The following is a 14,915-nucleotide window of genomic DNA, read 5'->3' as shown; positions in this document are numbered from 1 at the left end:
CTTTTAGTCTCGTGTGTGACACATAATGGGCCACTGTTCTTGTCAGTGAAGTGTGTACTTCCCCTGGATGGGCTTTTGCGTGCTGATGCATTCATTTTGGTATGGTAGTGGACGGTCTAAGTCAAATACAATTCAGTATTCACAAATCTGTATGATCATTTGGCCATATTTGAGAATTTCCTCTTTCTGATTAAAGTCATCAAAGCATCTCAAGGGCCCTCTTTTGCTTGCATTTTGCCCAGTTTTGGACATTTTAGGTTTTGCAGCAGAGATGGGGACAAAGCTATGCTGCATCCCACAAAAAAAAAAAAAAGAGAGCGAGCTGCTGAGCCTCCCGTTTAGCCGATTAATATAATTTTGTTCCATGATGAGCTCAAAGGGACCCACGTTCTTTTGAAAAACAGGATCTTTGCGTGCAGTGTAAACATATCACTGATAACCCAGCTTGCGGACATCTGGCTTTTATTGATTTCTTTTGTCGCTGCAGCTGCCACTTATCTCTTTTCTCTCAGTTGACCTCTTTCCTCCTTGCTTTGGGGAGACTCGCTGGCTCAGGCAGAGGAAATTCCACTGGAGCTGGATTTCTCTTGTGGGTGAGGAGGATACAACACAAGTGTTCAGTGTCAGAGGAGGTTGAATATAAAAGCTAGATTTCAAGCAACCGCTGAAAATACTGTTTTGATTGAGTATGGTATGGGCACCCTTTATAACAGTGGTGGGCTAGCCTGTGGTACCTGGCTCTTCAGTGGGGACTTACCCGACTTGATCCACCCCTTAATAACACCACTATCACATTGCAGTTCATAACAATAATAATAATAATAATAATAATAATAAAAGAGTATAATTGCAGCTCGTACATCATCTGGAGCATTTCAGGATCAATATTTTTCTAATTACATAACAAAAATGTAAAACATTGAAATAAAAGAGCATGAGTATGGTGTATACTCACCATAGATGCCGATTATCAAAGTGAGTGCAGTGCTCACATTACAGGTAATTTTGCTAGTAAAACTCATTTTGACCAACCAATCAGAGAATGGAAAAATGCTGACTTTATTGTGGGCTAGCTAGCTGGCGCAGTGAGGCAAATTTGAAATATGATTGGGTAAAAAAAACATTCTATTGCTAGTAATTAGGCCTACTGTTGGACACTACTGGAACCCTAAGAGAAAAGACTATTGGGAATAAATAAATACAACTCAAGGAACAAATATTAGACTTTCAGTTGTATTTATAGGTCAGTGCTTGTGATACTATTTAGGCTGGCATAGATCAGGTCTTTTAAGATTAATAAACGGTTCATAAAGAAATTACTAATGCCATTACAAGCCATTTAAAAACCATTAATGCACAATTGCACAGTGCTTGTGATACATTAGCAAATGTTGGCTAATTTGGCAAGTTTAAGTCACTGCCACACTTTTTGGTTATTTATCATGTCGAAAAGGAAGTATATTCAATAATAAATAATTATAAATGAAAAGGAGATGAAAGGAGAATGAAAAGTTCAACTATATATATATATATATATATATATATATATATATATATATATATATTTTTTTATTTATTTTTTTTTTTGGTGTGCAGGGAAATAAAAAATATGTTTCCACCTCTACATTGGACCCCTTAATACTAATATATATTTTTTTCAGTAATTAAAAAAAATATTTTACAAGGGGGGAGGATTCCTGAAACAAAAACAAAAAAAAATGATTGATTATTTTTTCCTTTCACAAATTAATTGCAATGGATGTCAATTATATACAGATGTCCTATTCATGGGCCAGCCCTCCATTGCATGGTTTTAAGTTGTAATATCACCGTTCACCACTAGATGGCAGACATTACTTAATTGTACTTGCACCAGGTTAATACTGCCTTGAACAAGGGCTACAACGTGAGTAGGCCTAATAATTTGCCAATTCAGAATTACATACTGGACAAACATAGTACCTAAATAATATTTCAGATTTTGAGTGAGTTGAGTTTTGTATTTTAATAAAATGCACAAAATGAGTGTTTGCACTTAATCTTCTTGGTTTAGTTATGTGCCATCTTTGAATGGTAATTTTTTTTTTATGCAACAGAGTCCTTTGCACTGGGTGGGGGGAATCATATACTGTATATGCCTCAAACCAATTGGTTTTGAATAATGGATCTTTTACACATGCATTAACAATTGTTTTATGAAAAATATAAATAGCATCTATTAAATTTTGCACAAATACATGTATTTTTCCCTTATTTAAAATGCCATTTTTGGAATACATCTGGTTAGGAAGTGTGTGGTCCTATGCAGCCCCTCAGTAGCAGTGATGAAAAAATGTGGCCCCCTTTATTATTTAAGTTGCCCATCCTTGGTCTATACCGTATAGAAAACTAATATTAAGCTTCATGGATGGGGGAAATAATAGTGTTGATGTAATCAAACTGCCATCAGAAAACGGAAGAGTGAACTGAACATGCTGTTGTGCAGGTATGAGAGAAGTCTTTGTTCATTGTTCATATGCAGGGAAGCTTGGGCAGTTTCCTTGTTTTGTAAGCATAATAGTGAAAATTTCAACAGGGGTCAAATTATTTAAACGTGCTGCAGTGAGCTAAAGACAAAAGTGAAATATTTGATGAGGCATAGATGGAAGAAATTTGCATCAGAAGGATGTTCTCCACTATTGATTTTCAACATTGTCTTATGGCGAAACCACAAGGGAGGAGGATGATGTATTTCCCCAAAAGTGATGATTGTGTTCATCTGGCATCTAGGTCCTTATCAGGGTTATAAGGTTGTGTTACACGCACCAGCTAAGACACATTTCCTGTCCATGACGCCAATCGTAAGGGTGGCGCTGGGAGGCACTAGAATAGTTCATTTTTGGACATACATACAAAACATAACATACATTTGGGGATATGGGAAGAAGCTAGCTTAATGCTAACAGATTCAAATTGATAATTGGGCTCCCTCTATAATTACTCACAAGTACCATATATCATCTATGAAAAACGACTAATACTGCAGAATACTTACTTAGATAGTAGTTGTGAACTGTATTATACTGTACGCCGGTGGCCAGGTTGCACACACCGAAGGAGTCGCAATAAATTTATTATGATTCACAAGCGGTTGAATTCTTCAACATTCTTTGAGATGAGATGAGAGGATGAAATAGCGTTTTTATTCATTTCAATGGAGAAAGATGATTTGAGATACAAGTGTTTTGAGTGACCGAACAAATTATCCTCATATCTAAAGGCACCATTGTATTAGCATATAATGTGTCCCTAATTTGTTGGAATTTAAATGTTTCTGGGGTTGGTAACCCGGTGGGTAGTGAGGTGGGTGATGTCTAGTCGGTGCTGGATTTCACTTTCCTTTCTTTTCTTTGATCCTTCCTCGGTTCTCCTGACAACCTCACGACTCTAGCTGGATTCTGAAGTATTCGGTTTAGGTGAACGGTATGGGATTTTTAATAGGTTTTAGGTGAATTAATGAGTACACACGCACACACACATGCACATACTCACGCACAAACAAAAAAAGAAAAAGAGAAAAAAAGAAAAAGAAAAAGAAACATATCATGTGCAAAATAAAAATACATCCTCTTTTGTTGGTCTGTTTTTGCCGAATAACCACAAGGACTGTTTCCTTCTTCTACACAACATCATGTGATCTGGCTTTTCTGAAGTCATTCTGTCTAATGCGTTCACGCTTGTCTGTGAGGACACCCCTATTTGGTGCAGTCCGTGTCTACATTGATGTGCCTTAAAACCAGCGAAGCATGTACACAATGTACACAAGTTAAGCAGGTATGAGCACAGGAACAAGTAGCGGGTCTCTTTTGTTCATGTGCACTTGAAGACATAGCCCGCCTCACCCTAATCCGTGCGTGCATGATGCAAAGCAGCGTGTAACCTTGCTCTCCAGCTGTGTTTAAACACGCGCGCGCACACATACGGCTGACAACTGTCTCCACTGCGTCTACAAGGCATTCCGCGTGTTAGGTTTCAGTCATCACACAGTAAACTCACCACAGTTAGCACAGCAGCAGGCAAACATGTTATTATAACACAGTCATGGTCAAACAGTCTTTGGAATAGGCTGTTGTTGTTTACACTGGACAAAACATTCATGTAGAAAAGGCTATACAACATAAAGCATACATCAAAACCTATTGGAACAAAGTATGTGTTGCTCCACACTATTGATGCTAACCATTAGATGATATTTCCCGATAAGGCAATTTTGTTCATATGTGTGTGAGGGTCAATCGCCTGGCGTGCAAATGTGAGTCACTGAGCATATTTTTCTCCCACCATTATCCAGTTCAGTCCAGTAGTTGAATAACCTCATACACTGTAACTGTGAATGTGGCTGTGTTCATAATTAACCGGTCACATTTAAACTCATGTTAAATGGGAGATTGATGCTTTGACACTTGACCTTTCTCCTTTTTTTTATTTTTATATAATTAACATTTGTACATAACATCCCTTATTTCTAATAGGAAGTCTCCTTATCAGCTAAGCAAGAATGTAACAACCCATAAAAATGACATCACATCATGTGACGAACAAAGAACTGGTTGTGAGGGATGGATTAAACAAGAGCTGCAAGCGCCCGCAGGAACTTGTTTTTTTCTGGTATTCTATCTACAAAAGTCACTTGAGGACTGTTAGTTACCATATTACCTCGGGTTCTGACATGCATGTCGACTGATCCGGTGTGGGAAAAAAGTCAGCTTTGGATCAGGATACAGTGAAGGAACAATGATGGCTTGTTTTTTTGTTAAACAGTAGAAAGTTGGACGCCCCATTGGTGATATAAATTGGAATTCAACCAACAATTTCTAGAAAGAATTGCTTCAATCTTGCCTCAATCATCCCAGTGAATACAGTAAATAACTTAACGTGTCTTTTGCCCTTTCTTTGGTTTTCTTTTGGTGATGCCGCTGCAAAAGGTACCAGTCATGGCAAGAGAAAAAATGTAATGATATTCAACCTTTACTTCATTTAAATTTCACTGTTTGTCTTCTTATTACATGAAATTTAAAATGTTCCCTCAACAGTGCTTTTGAGTGGGAAAGTGCTGTAGAGTTTTAGCCGAATGTTAATTTCCATATTATCGCTGTCGGGCTGAATCCTTGCCTCTCTAAAATCACTTTTCAGGAAGTCAAACATCTTGCTTGAGTTACCAAACATCATTGCATCATTCAAGTTTGTATTTGACCTTATATAGTTACAATATACTGTTAAGCACTAACATCACCAACCCAAAATCAGGTTCAATCACAAATTTGTTGCTAAAAATAATCTAAAATTTATGACTCATTGATTATAATGGTACGGACAAGTTGCTGCCAGCAGCCTCAACCAACCTACTCGGCCAGACAAGTCTTAATTATTTCACAAAAGCAAACAGGTGTAGTTACATCATGCACAAGCTGTATTTTTTTTAAGGTGCAAAAGCCACGATGCAATGAATAAAACACATGAGCTGACTCAGCAGTGTACCAGTCGCAAATTAATCTGTACACAACTTAACTTTGTGGTTGACTGCTTCCTTCTGTGAAGCATTATAGCTATCAATTAAAAAAAGAAAGGCTCACTGAAATGCACTGTATACATGCTTTTTACGCTCGTTGTCTAAGCATCCACCATTTCAAATCTTGAGGTGACGTAATGTCACATGTCTCCTACAGAGGGGGGGGGGGGGAAGAGAGAGGTTTTTTTTTTTTACACTTCTCGGACAGTTCAAGTGCTTAAGAGTGAATTTAAATAGGTTAATAACATGAAAATAAAATTGCATTGATTTGTTAAAAACAAATTACATTGACCATATTTGGAAATACAACAATATATCCCAAACGAAATCCGTGATGCGGAAGTCCAGCATAACAAAATGTTGTGTGAGGTTCCATGCTAAATCTGCTTTGACATCAATTAGACAAAGTACGCAGCCGATAATGAGCATTTTACCAAGAATTTCAGGGCACAGATAATGCTGCTGATTCAAACGCACAGCATTAGTTCACATTGCACCGAGTGAATACTGTGAGCCAGCTGCTTCTCTGCTGACTCACTCGCTTACTACCATCAGCCACAGAAGCGCTGTGAAAACAGAAAGCATTCCAGGAAGAACATCTTCTCCCATGCTGGTGCCTAGCCTATAAGAGGGCCAGATGCCTGCGTAGGCTGGGTATTTATTTAAGACAGAGACTTATTGCTGCGGGGTATGTAGCAACTGTGGTTTGGGCCGGAGAAGAGGCGAGCCAGGTGTCACCCTCACTGATGTGAAGCAAACGGTGGCTACAGAGAGCATTCTTTAAACCAAGTGGCTTTGTTGTTGTGCTTAGCAGAAAATAGTGACACTTGCCACAGCTATATTCATTTCACAGTAGGTTTGTTATTGTGACTTCAGCAGTTTCCAGTGATGTAGAAACACACTGCATTATGGCAATTTGTTTGAGCAATTATCTAGACAATTCTGTGCACTAGTAAAATGACTATAGGGTGTAATCATTAAGTCACTGTGCAAATACATTATAGAGAACATATTGGAAAACTACAGCTTGAACATTGTGGGAGGCATTGTGGAAATATTAATCATCTTAAAATGGAGTCATTGTTGAGAAAAATTTATCAAGCTAAGTTTAAGTTATGCCAACTTGAATTTTTTCCCAGCCAACCAACAGTGAATTTTGTGTTAAACTTGCGTTTATGTATTAAATCAAGTGTTATTAATAGATCAACCGAATTAGTTTGAGTGTACTGTACGCAGTTTCATACAGTAGTTGGAAAAAAAATGTCGCTAGTAAGACAGTAGTGCGCCCTAGTTATTTGAACGGTGTAAGACATACAAATCAATCGTCAACATTATTAATTTTAGTATCATTAACAGCAAGGTGATGTCTGCGCATGCGCCAAATGGTTAACAGGTGTTCTTGATGTCCGCCGGGTTGCCCACCTCGAGTGAAGATATCGACGTAAATTTTCCCTGTAAAATTTTACGCCTTCATTTTATTTATGAGCAAGAGTTCGAACCAGCAGATTGACATCTACATTTGTTCGTTTGTTTCTTCTTTTTTTTGTCGAGTGTGAGCGAGTGTTTCAGGGAGTGCTCAAGTTTACCAGCGCAATGCTATCGAGCTATATGAAGCGTGTCAAATCAGGTGATCTTAGCGAATATGTGAATTAATGCAAAATATTGTGTACGTTGGTTGAAACAGATAATTGCCGCTGTGGTAAAGAAGAAGAAAAAAGCAAAAGCATGCGTTGCTATATGTGGAGGTGCTTAGAGAGTGTAAATGTAAAATTTTCCGGCACGCTTAAAATGTTTATAGCATCTTGTTCCTCTCGTTTGTGGTTGTGATGGTTTATAGTTGCCGAAGTAGCTTGTTCTTATGGATAGAATGTAAACAATTAAAAATAAAAAGGAATGCGTGCTTATTCAAAAAAATGACACCACAAACTGAAGGATTATCCCCCCTCTCTGTTGGAAGGCCTAAATACAAATGTTTCCGGCCCTTCCTAACTTGTCATGTTTGGTTTGCTTTGTTTAGCTTTTTTGCATATTTCTGGTAGGATGGGTTCAGGCTGAATAAAGCCAATTTTAGTCTTTTGTTTCTTGCCTAACCAGAAATATTTTGTTTTCCAGCTCTGAAACGGTCGTTTGAAGTGGAGGACACAGATTCAGCCACGCACCCCTCGCCTCTGTCCCGTCGGACCACCAACCCCCTGCGCTCGTCCGTCTCCTCAACGTCCAGCCAGAGGAGTTATGACCTGAGCTCCCGCAACTCGGACTACTACTCCGCCAAATCGTCTCTCTCTGACTCTTCCAATCCACGATCCCCAAAAACCGGCATGAGGCGCATTGAGTTATCAGGGGGTCGTAACCCCGACGCTGCTTCTTCTCGCCGTACGGAAATCTCCATTGAGGTCTCCTCTAAGCAGATTGATAACTCGCCAAGTGCAGGCATCACTCGATTTGGCCTCAAGCGACCTGAGGTGAGCCTGGCTAGTCGGAGCACCCCACCTGACGGCTCCCCCAATCCCATCTCCAGCTCAGCAAGCAGGCGGGCAGAACTTAGCATGGCACGGCCGAACGAACCACCCGCACCTCCCAGGAGGATGGACGCCCAGCTCTCATCCATGCCCATCTCGCGGATCCCTGAGCCGCCTCAGAGAAGAGCGGAGCATCCGACATCCACAATCAGCCCGGTGGAGGTAGCCCGGAGGCCTGAGATTCCGAGCTTCAGACAACCAGATGGTTTGGTGCCAGGCGCAGCAGTGGAGAACAACAACAACAACAACCACCTACCACCTCCTGCACCCAGTGCACCTTTGCCCTGCCTGGCTGACAGCAGGGTGGACTGGGTGCCGCCCAGTGTCACAGAGACTCCCATGGCTCGACCAACAGACCGTGAGTAAATGAAAAACATTTTTTATATTCCCTGATACATGAGAACCTCTGAAGTCTAACATTGAGATAAATTCTATTTGGGATCATTTGTTTCAACATCAAAACTGGTAAATATCTTTTAACTGTTATTAACTGTATAGACAATATTTTAACATTAGTGTCTGGCACATTCCTAACATCTACAAAACCATGACTTTTCAGGTCACCAGATAAATCACTCTTAACGCAACACAGGATAATCGATTAAATCATCTTTTATTTGGCCATTTATTGCACTGATTGCAAGGGAGGAAAAAATGCTCAATCTTGGGCTGATTGTTATGTGTGTACCGGTACACCTCTTAAGCAGTTTCCGCTTAGTGCTCCTTGTCAAACAGTTCATACGGACAAGCTGAAATGCCAAAATCTAGAAACAGAATATCCAGATCAAAGTCCTTAGAGCACCAAAAGTTGGTCAGTATTGACTGAGAGTCCCATCAAGCCAACAAACTGGTTTAGTGGAAACAGTTGGAGCATTGATTGGAGATTCCATTAATTTATTCCTCATTAAACTAAGTAATGTAGTATCACACTTTTGTTTTGTAATGGTGGTGGATTTTTGTGATTTGATGTGCCGATTAAGAAAGGGTTAGTGAACTCAAATGTAGGTCACAGGGATGATGATGACAATTGCAGGTCTTGTTCCACAACAGCAAATAATTAAGAAAATAAATATTCAAGGCAAAGATCACTGCACTTTTAGAATGAGTGATTATTGAAAATAAGGATTTGTGGGTACAGTATATCTTTGTTAATTTGCATGAATTGAAGTGATTGCAGTTCTTTTACTTTTTCATTGTTATTCTCTTATAGGATTGACCTGTAAACCTGCATAGCAGGTAATTCTGTAAGAGAAATTCTCAATCTGTGGTCTTAATATCACTAGTTGCATGTGGGCTCCTTCTAGTGGTATGTGGCAGAATCTCTGAATCAAATGTTTAAACTGTGAATGTTACAGTGTCTTTCAGTTTGTTTTAATGTAACCCAGTCAGTCCATTTAAGTACAATTAAATCATATTTAACTTTTAAGTGTGATACATTTGTATTAAAATTTTTAAGAAATATATTTTAAATCAATAGTTTGCGTTAACTAGTTTTCCTTTTTGTGTGCAGCACAGTGCTAATATTCATGTTGGGCATAATGGCACAGTGATATTACATTGAAAATTTAAATTTTTGATTAACACTTGTAACCTATGCCACGCTACCGTATTTTAATGTTGCTGGAGAGCATGTTTGAGATGGTACTTGGCGTCAAAGCTTTGAGTACCACAAGTCTATGATCCACATCCTTAATGGCTATTGTGGTGGCCATTTCACCTGCCTTTTAGCACCACCATCTGGACAAAGTGTGTTAGTTCATGCTGGTATCTTAGGTTGCCGGCAGGTATTCACCTACCACCCTCACACCTAATTCCTCTTAATTGGTTGGCTGGGGTGTCATGAATTGTATTGTAATACATGCATTGTTGGGTTAAACAAAAATCAGCATACTCCCCATTACTGTATTAGTACATGTTTGTTGTTGCCATTAAGTGGGTTAGAAGAGATTTTACTCCTGTTTATGCCGTTTCAATTCAGTTTCTCCATTTGACTGACTCGTCTTTGTGCAGCTATCTGGAGACAGCTGTAGCTCACTTGTTGTGTTGCAACCAGGCACAAGCAGCCAGGAGGTGATACATTCCAAATCTGGAAGCCATAAAACAGTCTTAACGCCTCCAGTTTACACTCTTAGGCAGTGTTTCTGACCGTCTATTAGGCACATAGAAAAACAGAGATGGCCTGGCCAATAAATAGACACGTTTAAATATGTGCAACATCATGTCTGCGTGGGTGAGATCAGAGATAAAAGATATTATAGATTCCAGCTCATATTGCGTCCTGCTTGGTTGTGCATGTGCAGGGAAAGAAAGCAGTTAGTCATAGAAGGGAATAGGAAAATAAACTTGGAGTGTGCGAGTAGAAAACCAAATGGAGCCCAGTCAAACCTCCATGCCAGTCACTTTGTCGTAAAATAACCTACACACCCACAATGTTGACTGCGTTTTCTTCAAGTACACATGACTCACTTTCGTTAGTCTTTTGCATCGATGAAGGAAAGTCCACAATGTTTGCTATTTTGAGTTTGACTATTGTCCAAGTTGGAATTGCTTTGAAAAGAAAGGCTTTAGTGCATACACCTTTTAAACTGTGGCCTATTGGCCAATGCATTCACTGGTCTCCTCATTAGGTGCTCCTGAACAATATCATTTGATAAAAAGTCTCTTATAGATCATTGCATAGAAACACGATAATAAAGGTTTGTGCGCCTCTCTGACGGAGCGTGAGCGATTGATTCTCACTGAGATAATGTACATTTCAGTTATATTGTGAAGTTTTAAATGGACCATGTTCAAATTGTATGTTTTGTATAATCGTCGCGATTTCAGTGAAATACAAGACGCTGTAATGACCAGCGCTGCTTGGTCTTTTGTGGTAAATCATTAGCAGCTGCATGCATTTTTCCCTTCTACATTGCTTCAAGAGCAAGTGATCTAATTTACAGATTTTTTATTTTTTTTTGTGTTCATGTTGGTCCACTTGTTTGTTTGCACCTTGTTTTATGTGGTTCTGATTTGTCTTATAATATTCTATTATAGAAATGAACACGATGGTGGATATAAAGTTTACACACCCTTTCAAATGCAATAGGTTTGTGATATAACAAAAAAAAAAGACCAAAATAAATTATTTAAAAGCACAATAGTTTGGGAAAATTAAATCAAATTAAACTAAGATAATGTGCTATGCATTCTTTATAACTGGGGGATTTGGCTGTCTTGCCAGTACATCCCAGACATTTTTGGAGCGCCTTCAGTGTTGCTGTCAGCCTCCCTAACTGCCGCCTTCTTGTCTTTTCATTGATCGTGAAGGGACATCCAGTTTTTGGTAATGTCACCGTTGTACCATTTTATCTCCATTTGATAATGGCTGCCTTAACTGTGTGGGTAGTGGAGACTGGTTAGCATGTCCGCCTCTCAGTGCAGAGATCGTGAGTTCAATTCCAAGCTCCGGTCTTCCTTGGGTGTAGTCTGCATGTTCTCCCCGTGCCTGCAGTGGTTTTCTCTGGGCACTCCGGTTTCCTCATACATTCCAAAAAAACATTCATGGTAGGTTAATTGAAGAGTCTAAATTGTCCCTAGGTGTGATTGTCAGTGTGAATGGTTGTTCGTCTCTGTGTGCCCTGCGATTGGCTGGCAACCAGTTTAGCCAGCTGGGTTTTGGGCTCCAGCATCCCCGCAATACTTGTGAGGAATTAGCAGTTTGGAAACTAGATGGATGTCTTTACTGTCTTGGTATATTTAACAAAGCCGGACATTTTATATATTTTTGCTGGTCCGTCATTCATCATTTGTCGGCGCCCAGCACCTCCCTTCTGTTATCGTCAGTCCGCCATTCTTTTTTTTTTTTTCCCTTAGTCGGAATGTTGCCAAGTAAATTCACACTTCAAACAATTCACATGAAACACATCATTAAACTAGCTTAGCGTACTAACTGTACAAATAACAAACTGCCGTGACATGACACACGAGCATACGCATATATTTACAATCATCTCCTTGACATTGACTCAAACTTCCAGTAAGCAAAATATAACATACCGTCTGTACTAACCCAGTAGTAGTCGTTCAGTCTCTCTTTCCTCTTCTCTTTCTCTCTTTCTCTTTTTCTCTCCTCTTTCTCTCTCTCTCTCCTGTCTCCTTCACTCCTCTTTTTCTCTCTCTCTCCTTCACTCCTCTCTCTCTCTCCTTTTCTCTGTCTCTGTCTCTCTCTCTCATTTACTCTTTTTCTGTTTCAATTACTCACTGTCTAGCATATGCACATGCCTAAACAGAGAGTAATTGTGTGACCAAGCAGGAAGTAATTGTTTACAAAATATTCTTGAAATAATTTCACCCAGATTTAAGAGAATTACGCAACGATAAAGATTTAAATGCAAAGTAATACACATAAATAAAATATGGGACTCAAACAAATATTGTAGATTTGTGTTGTTGTCATGCGAGACATGCAGCGCGGGTTTCCTTCAGTCCCAAAACAGGCGTCCAACTGTGAGAGGCACGTCGGTACACTGACGAATGAAAGCCCATGTCTGCCATTGCTTAGTCTGCCCTTTTTTTGTGCATTTTTTGTTGTTGTAAGTTTCTTGTCATTCGTCAGCAAAATGGACGTCCGTTGGCAACGGACAGTCCGTCACTCCAGAAAGACCTCTGGTTTTTAATGCACTTAATAATTATTCTGTACCCTTCTCCTGACTGATATCTTTGAACAATGAGCTCCCTCTTATACCGTGGAAGCTCTCTGCAGACCATGCATGGCTTGTGCTGTAAGATGTGACTACAAAAATGTTAGGAAAATCCTGTTGGATCAGCGAAACCTTCTTGGAAGTTCACCAGAGGCACATTAAACAGTACTAAATCCCATTCAAGATGAGTTTGAGATGAACCTGATGAGTAATGTGATTGCTTAATTCTGAACACACAAATGTGCAACCACGCTATTTCGTTTGTTAATTTTTCTTCCCCGCTCAAAGATTTTTTCCCCCCTTAAATTATGTTATACAGGTTATAGGTCACATGGTGGGAAGTTTTGTAATAATTAATTGTGGTCTTATTTATTTTTATATCACAAAAACCTGACATTTCAACAGGGTTGTGTAGCCCCTTTATGTCCACTGTAAATGCGGGATATGATCTCACTGTTAAGACGCTTGCACAATCAGCTTCTATTTATACACTGAAAATGATTGATAATATCTGTTCTTATTCGCATACCAAGATAAAGGTGGGCAGAAACCAGTTTGCTCATGAATACACAACATTGCCAAACAGAACCGGTTAGGACTGCTTACCGAGAGACTCTTGACATACAGTATACCTTGCATGTAATGTGCTCCAGTATCATACTATGGTGCAGAATAAGAATCCAAATCCTTCATTCTAAGATTCTAAGATGGTCATGCCTGTAATGCATGTTCTCTCACTTGAGTTTCACTTGATCATTGAATCAAGACAATAATGCAAACCAGACATGTTTAAACGATGCTTATTGCAAAAAAATACGTATGTGAATTACCAGTTGTTTTTCTAGCTATATAAACAGATACAGCATCTGGGATTTCAAACTGTACTTTCAGTTGGATTAATGATGACTCATTGTCTCATGACTTGTTGGGTCTTGAGTTGCCTACCCAGTATTTTTTTCCCTCTTCTTTTTTTTTTTTTTTTTTTTTTTGAAAGGCTCCATCGATGTTGAAGAAAAAATAGAAGTCTGTCACAAGGGATGGGAATGGTCTTGCTAATAAAATAATTAGTTTGACATGCAAAATAGCGTACATGCTGCTAGAGCAAGGCGTCTTCATATTTCACACAGATTATGCATCAACCCATGCAATTTACTACTTTGCTAATCATTTACTTTCATTGATTAATGTTCTGTATGAACAATTAAGAAATAAAAAGCTCAAAACCAATGAAGAGGTTATCTGCATGTCTGTAATTTATCATTTTGGTACTTTGGATCAGCAGTGAGTTGTTGTGGCTTGATTGGACCCGGTCAAAGCTTGACATGAAATCTAAGACTTATTGCGTACATCTTGCAAACAATGAAAACAATGCACACACACAGGATATGTTATGTTGGATATTCCATTACAGTGGCACCTCAACTGGTGCCAACTTGCAGGTTTTTTGAGCTGTCACAAATTATTGTTTTTTGCCTCGACTTGTGAGCTTTGACTTACGAGTATGTTTCCACAGCTCTAGTAAATTGAAAAGCATGAAGAAATTAACTACCAACCAATATGTTTTTTTTTAACTATTTACAATATTTGAAAGAAATAATAAACTTCCGATATTAAGTGAATAAATATAATGAATGAAAAATCTTACTTTTTGATCCGTTAGCACTTGGAATAGTAAATATGAATTATAGGCAGAACATTTGACTGTTTTACAATAGTTTGCCCTTTAGTATCCGTTTTTTTACAACGGAGAGAAATCAGCAAAAATCAGCATTTGTTTTTGGGGGCTTAATATTGTAATGTGTAATAAATAAATAAATCTGGGGGAAAAAATCAGCCGATTAAATCGGCCGGCTGATAAATCGTTTGGACCCTACAATTAACATTGCACGAATTAATGAAACATGGATTCACTAACAAATGAGTTCAGTTCACCGCTGGCCATGCAGGGGAGAGAGAGTGCTAGAGTAGTAGTTTACAGTGGATGCCGGTTTCTCTCCAAGAAGGCCACCACATTTTAAGGTACAGCGTGCGTACGTGTGTGTGTGTCTGTGTGTGTGTGTGCGACCTGCAGCTTAAATTAATCACCCATGATAAACAGTTTCTTTACATCGTTTTATTATGTTGTTTTTATCCACCTTATTCCGGAAGCGCATATGCGGAAATATT

The 14,915-nt window shown here is 39.0% G+C and overlaps 1 protein-coding gene across 4 annotated transcripts in view; it reads left to right on the top strand.

Moving 5' to 3' along the window:
* Positions 1 to 14,915, top strand: part of septin9a (septin 9a) — a 67,703-nt gene that overhangs the window by 27,765 nt on the left and 25,023 nt on the right. For 3 of the 4 annotated variants that reach the window (XM_077556967.1, XM_077556970.1, XM_077556968.1), the window contains one exon: positions 7,661 to 8,425. In XM_077556967.1, the coding sequence (XP_077413093.1) occupies positions 7,661 to 8,425 (765 nt within the window). Of the gene's footprint in view, positions 1 to 7,068; positions 7,176 to 7,660; positions 8,426 to 14,915 lie in introns of those variants that run through there. The other variant, XM_077556969.1, reaches the window with a different exon arrangement.

Source organism: Vanacampus margaritifer, chromosome 2, assembly GCF_051991255.1.
Source record: "Vanacampus margaritifer isolate UIUO_Vmar chromosome 2, RoL_Vmar_1.0, whole genome shotgun sequence".
Taxonomy (NCBI): Eukaryota; Metazoa; Chordata; class Actinopteri; order Syngnathiformes; family Syngnathidae; genus Vanacampus; species Vanacampus margaritifer.
This window is presented reverse-complemented; position numbering and strand designations above follow the sequence as displayed.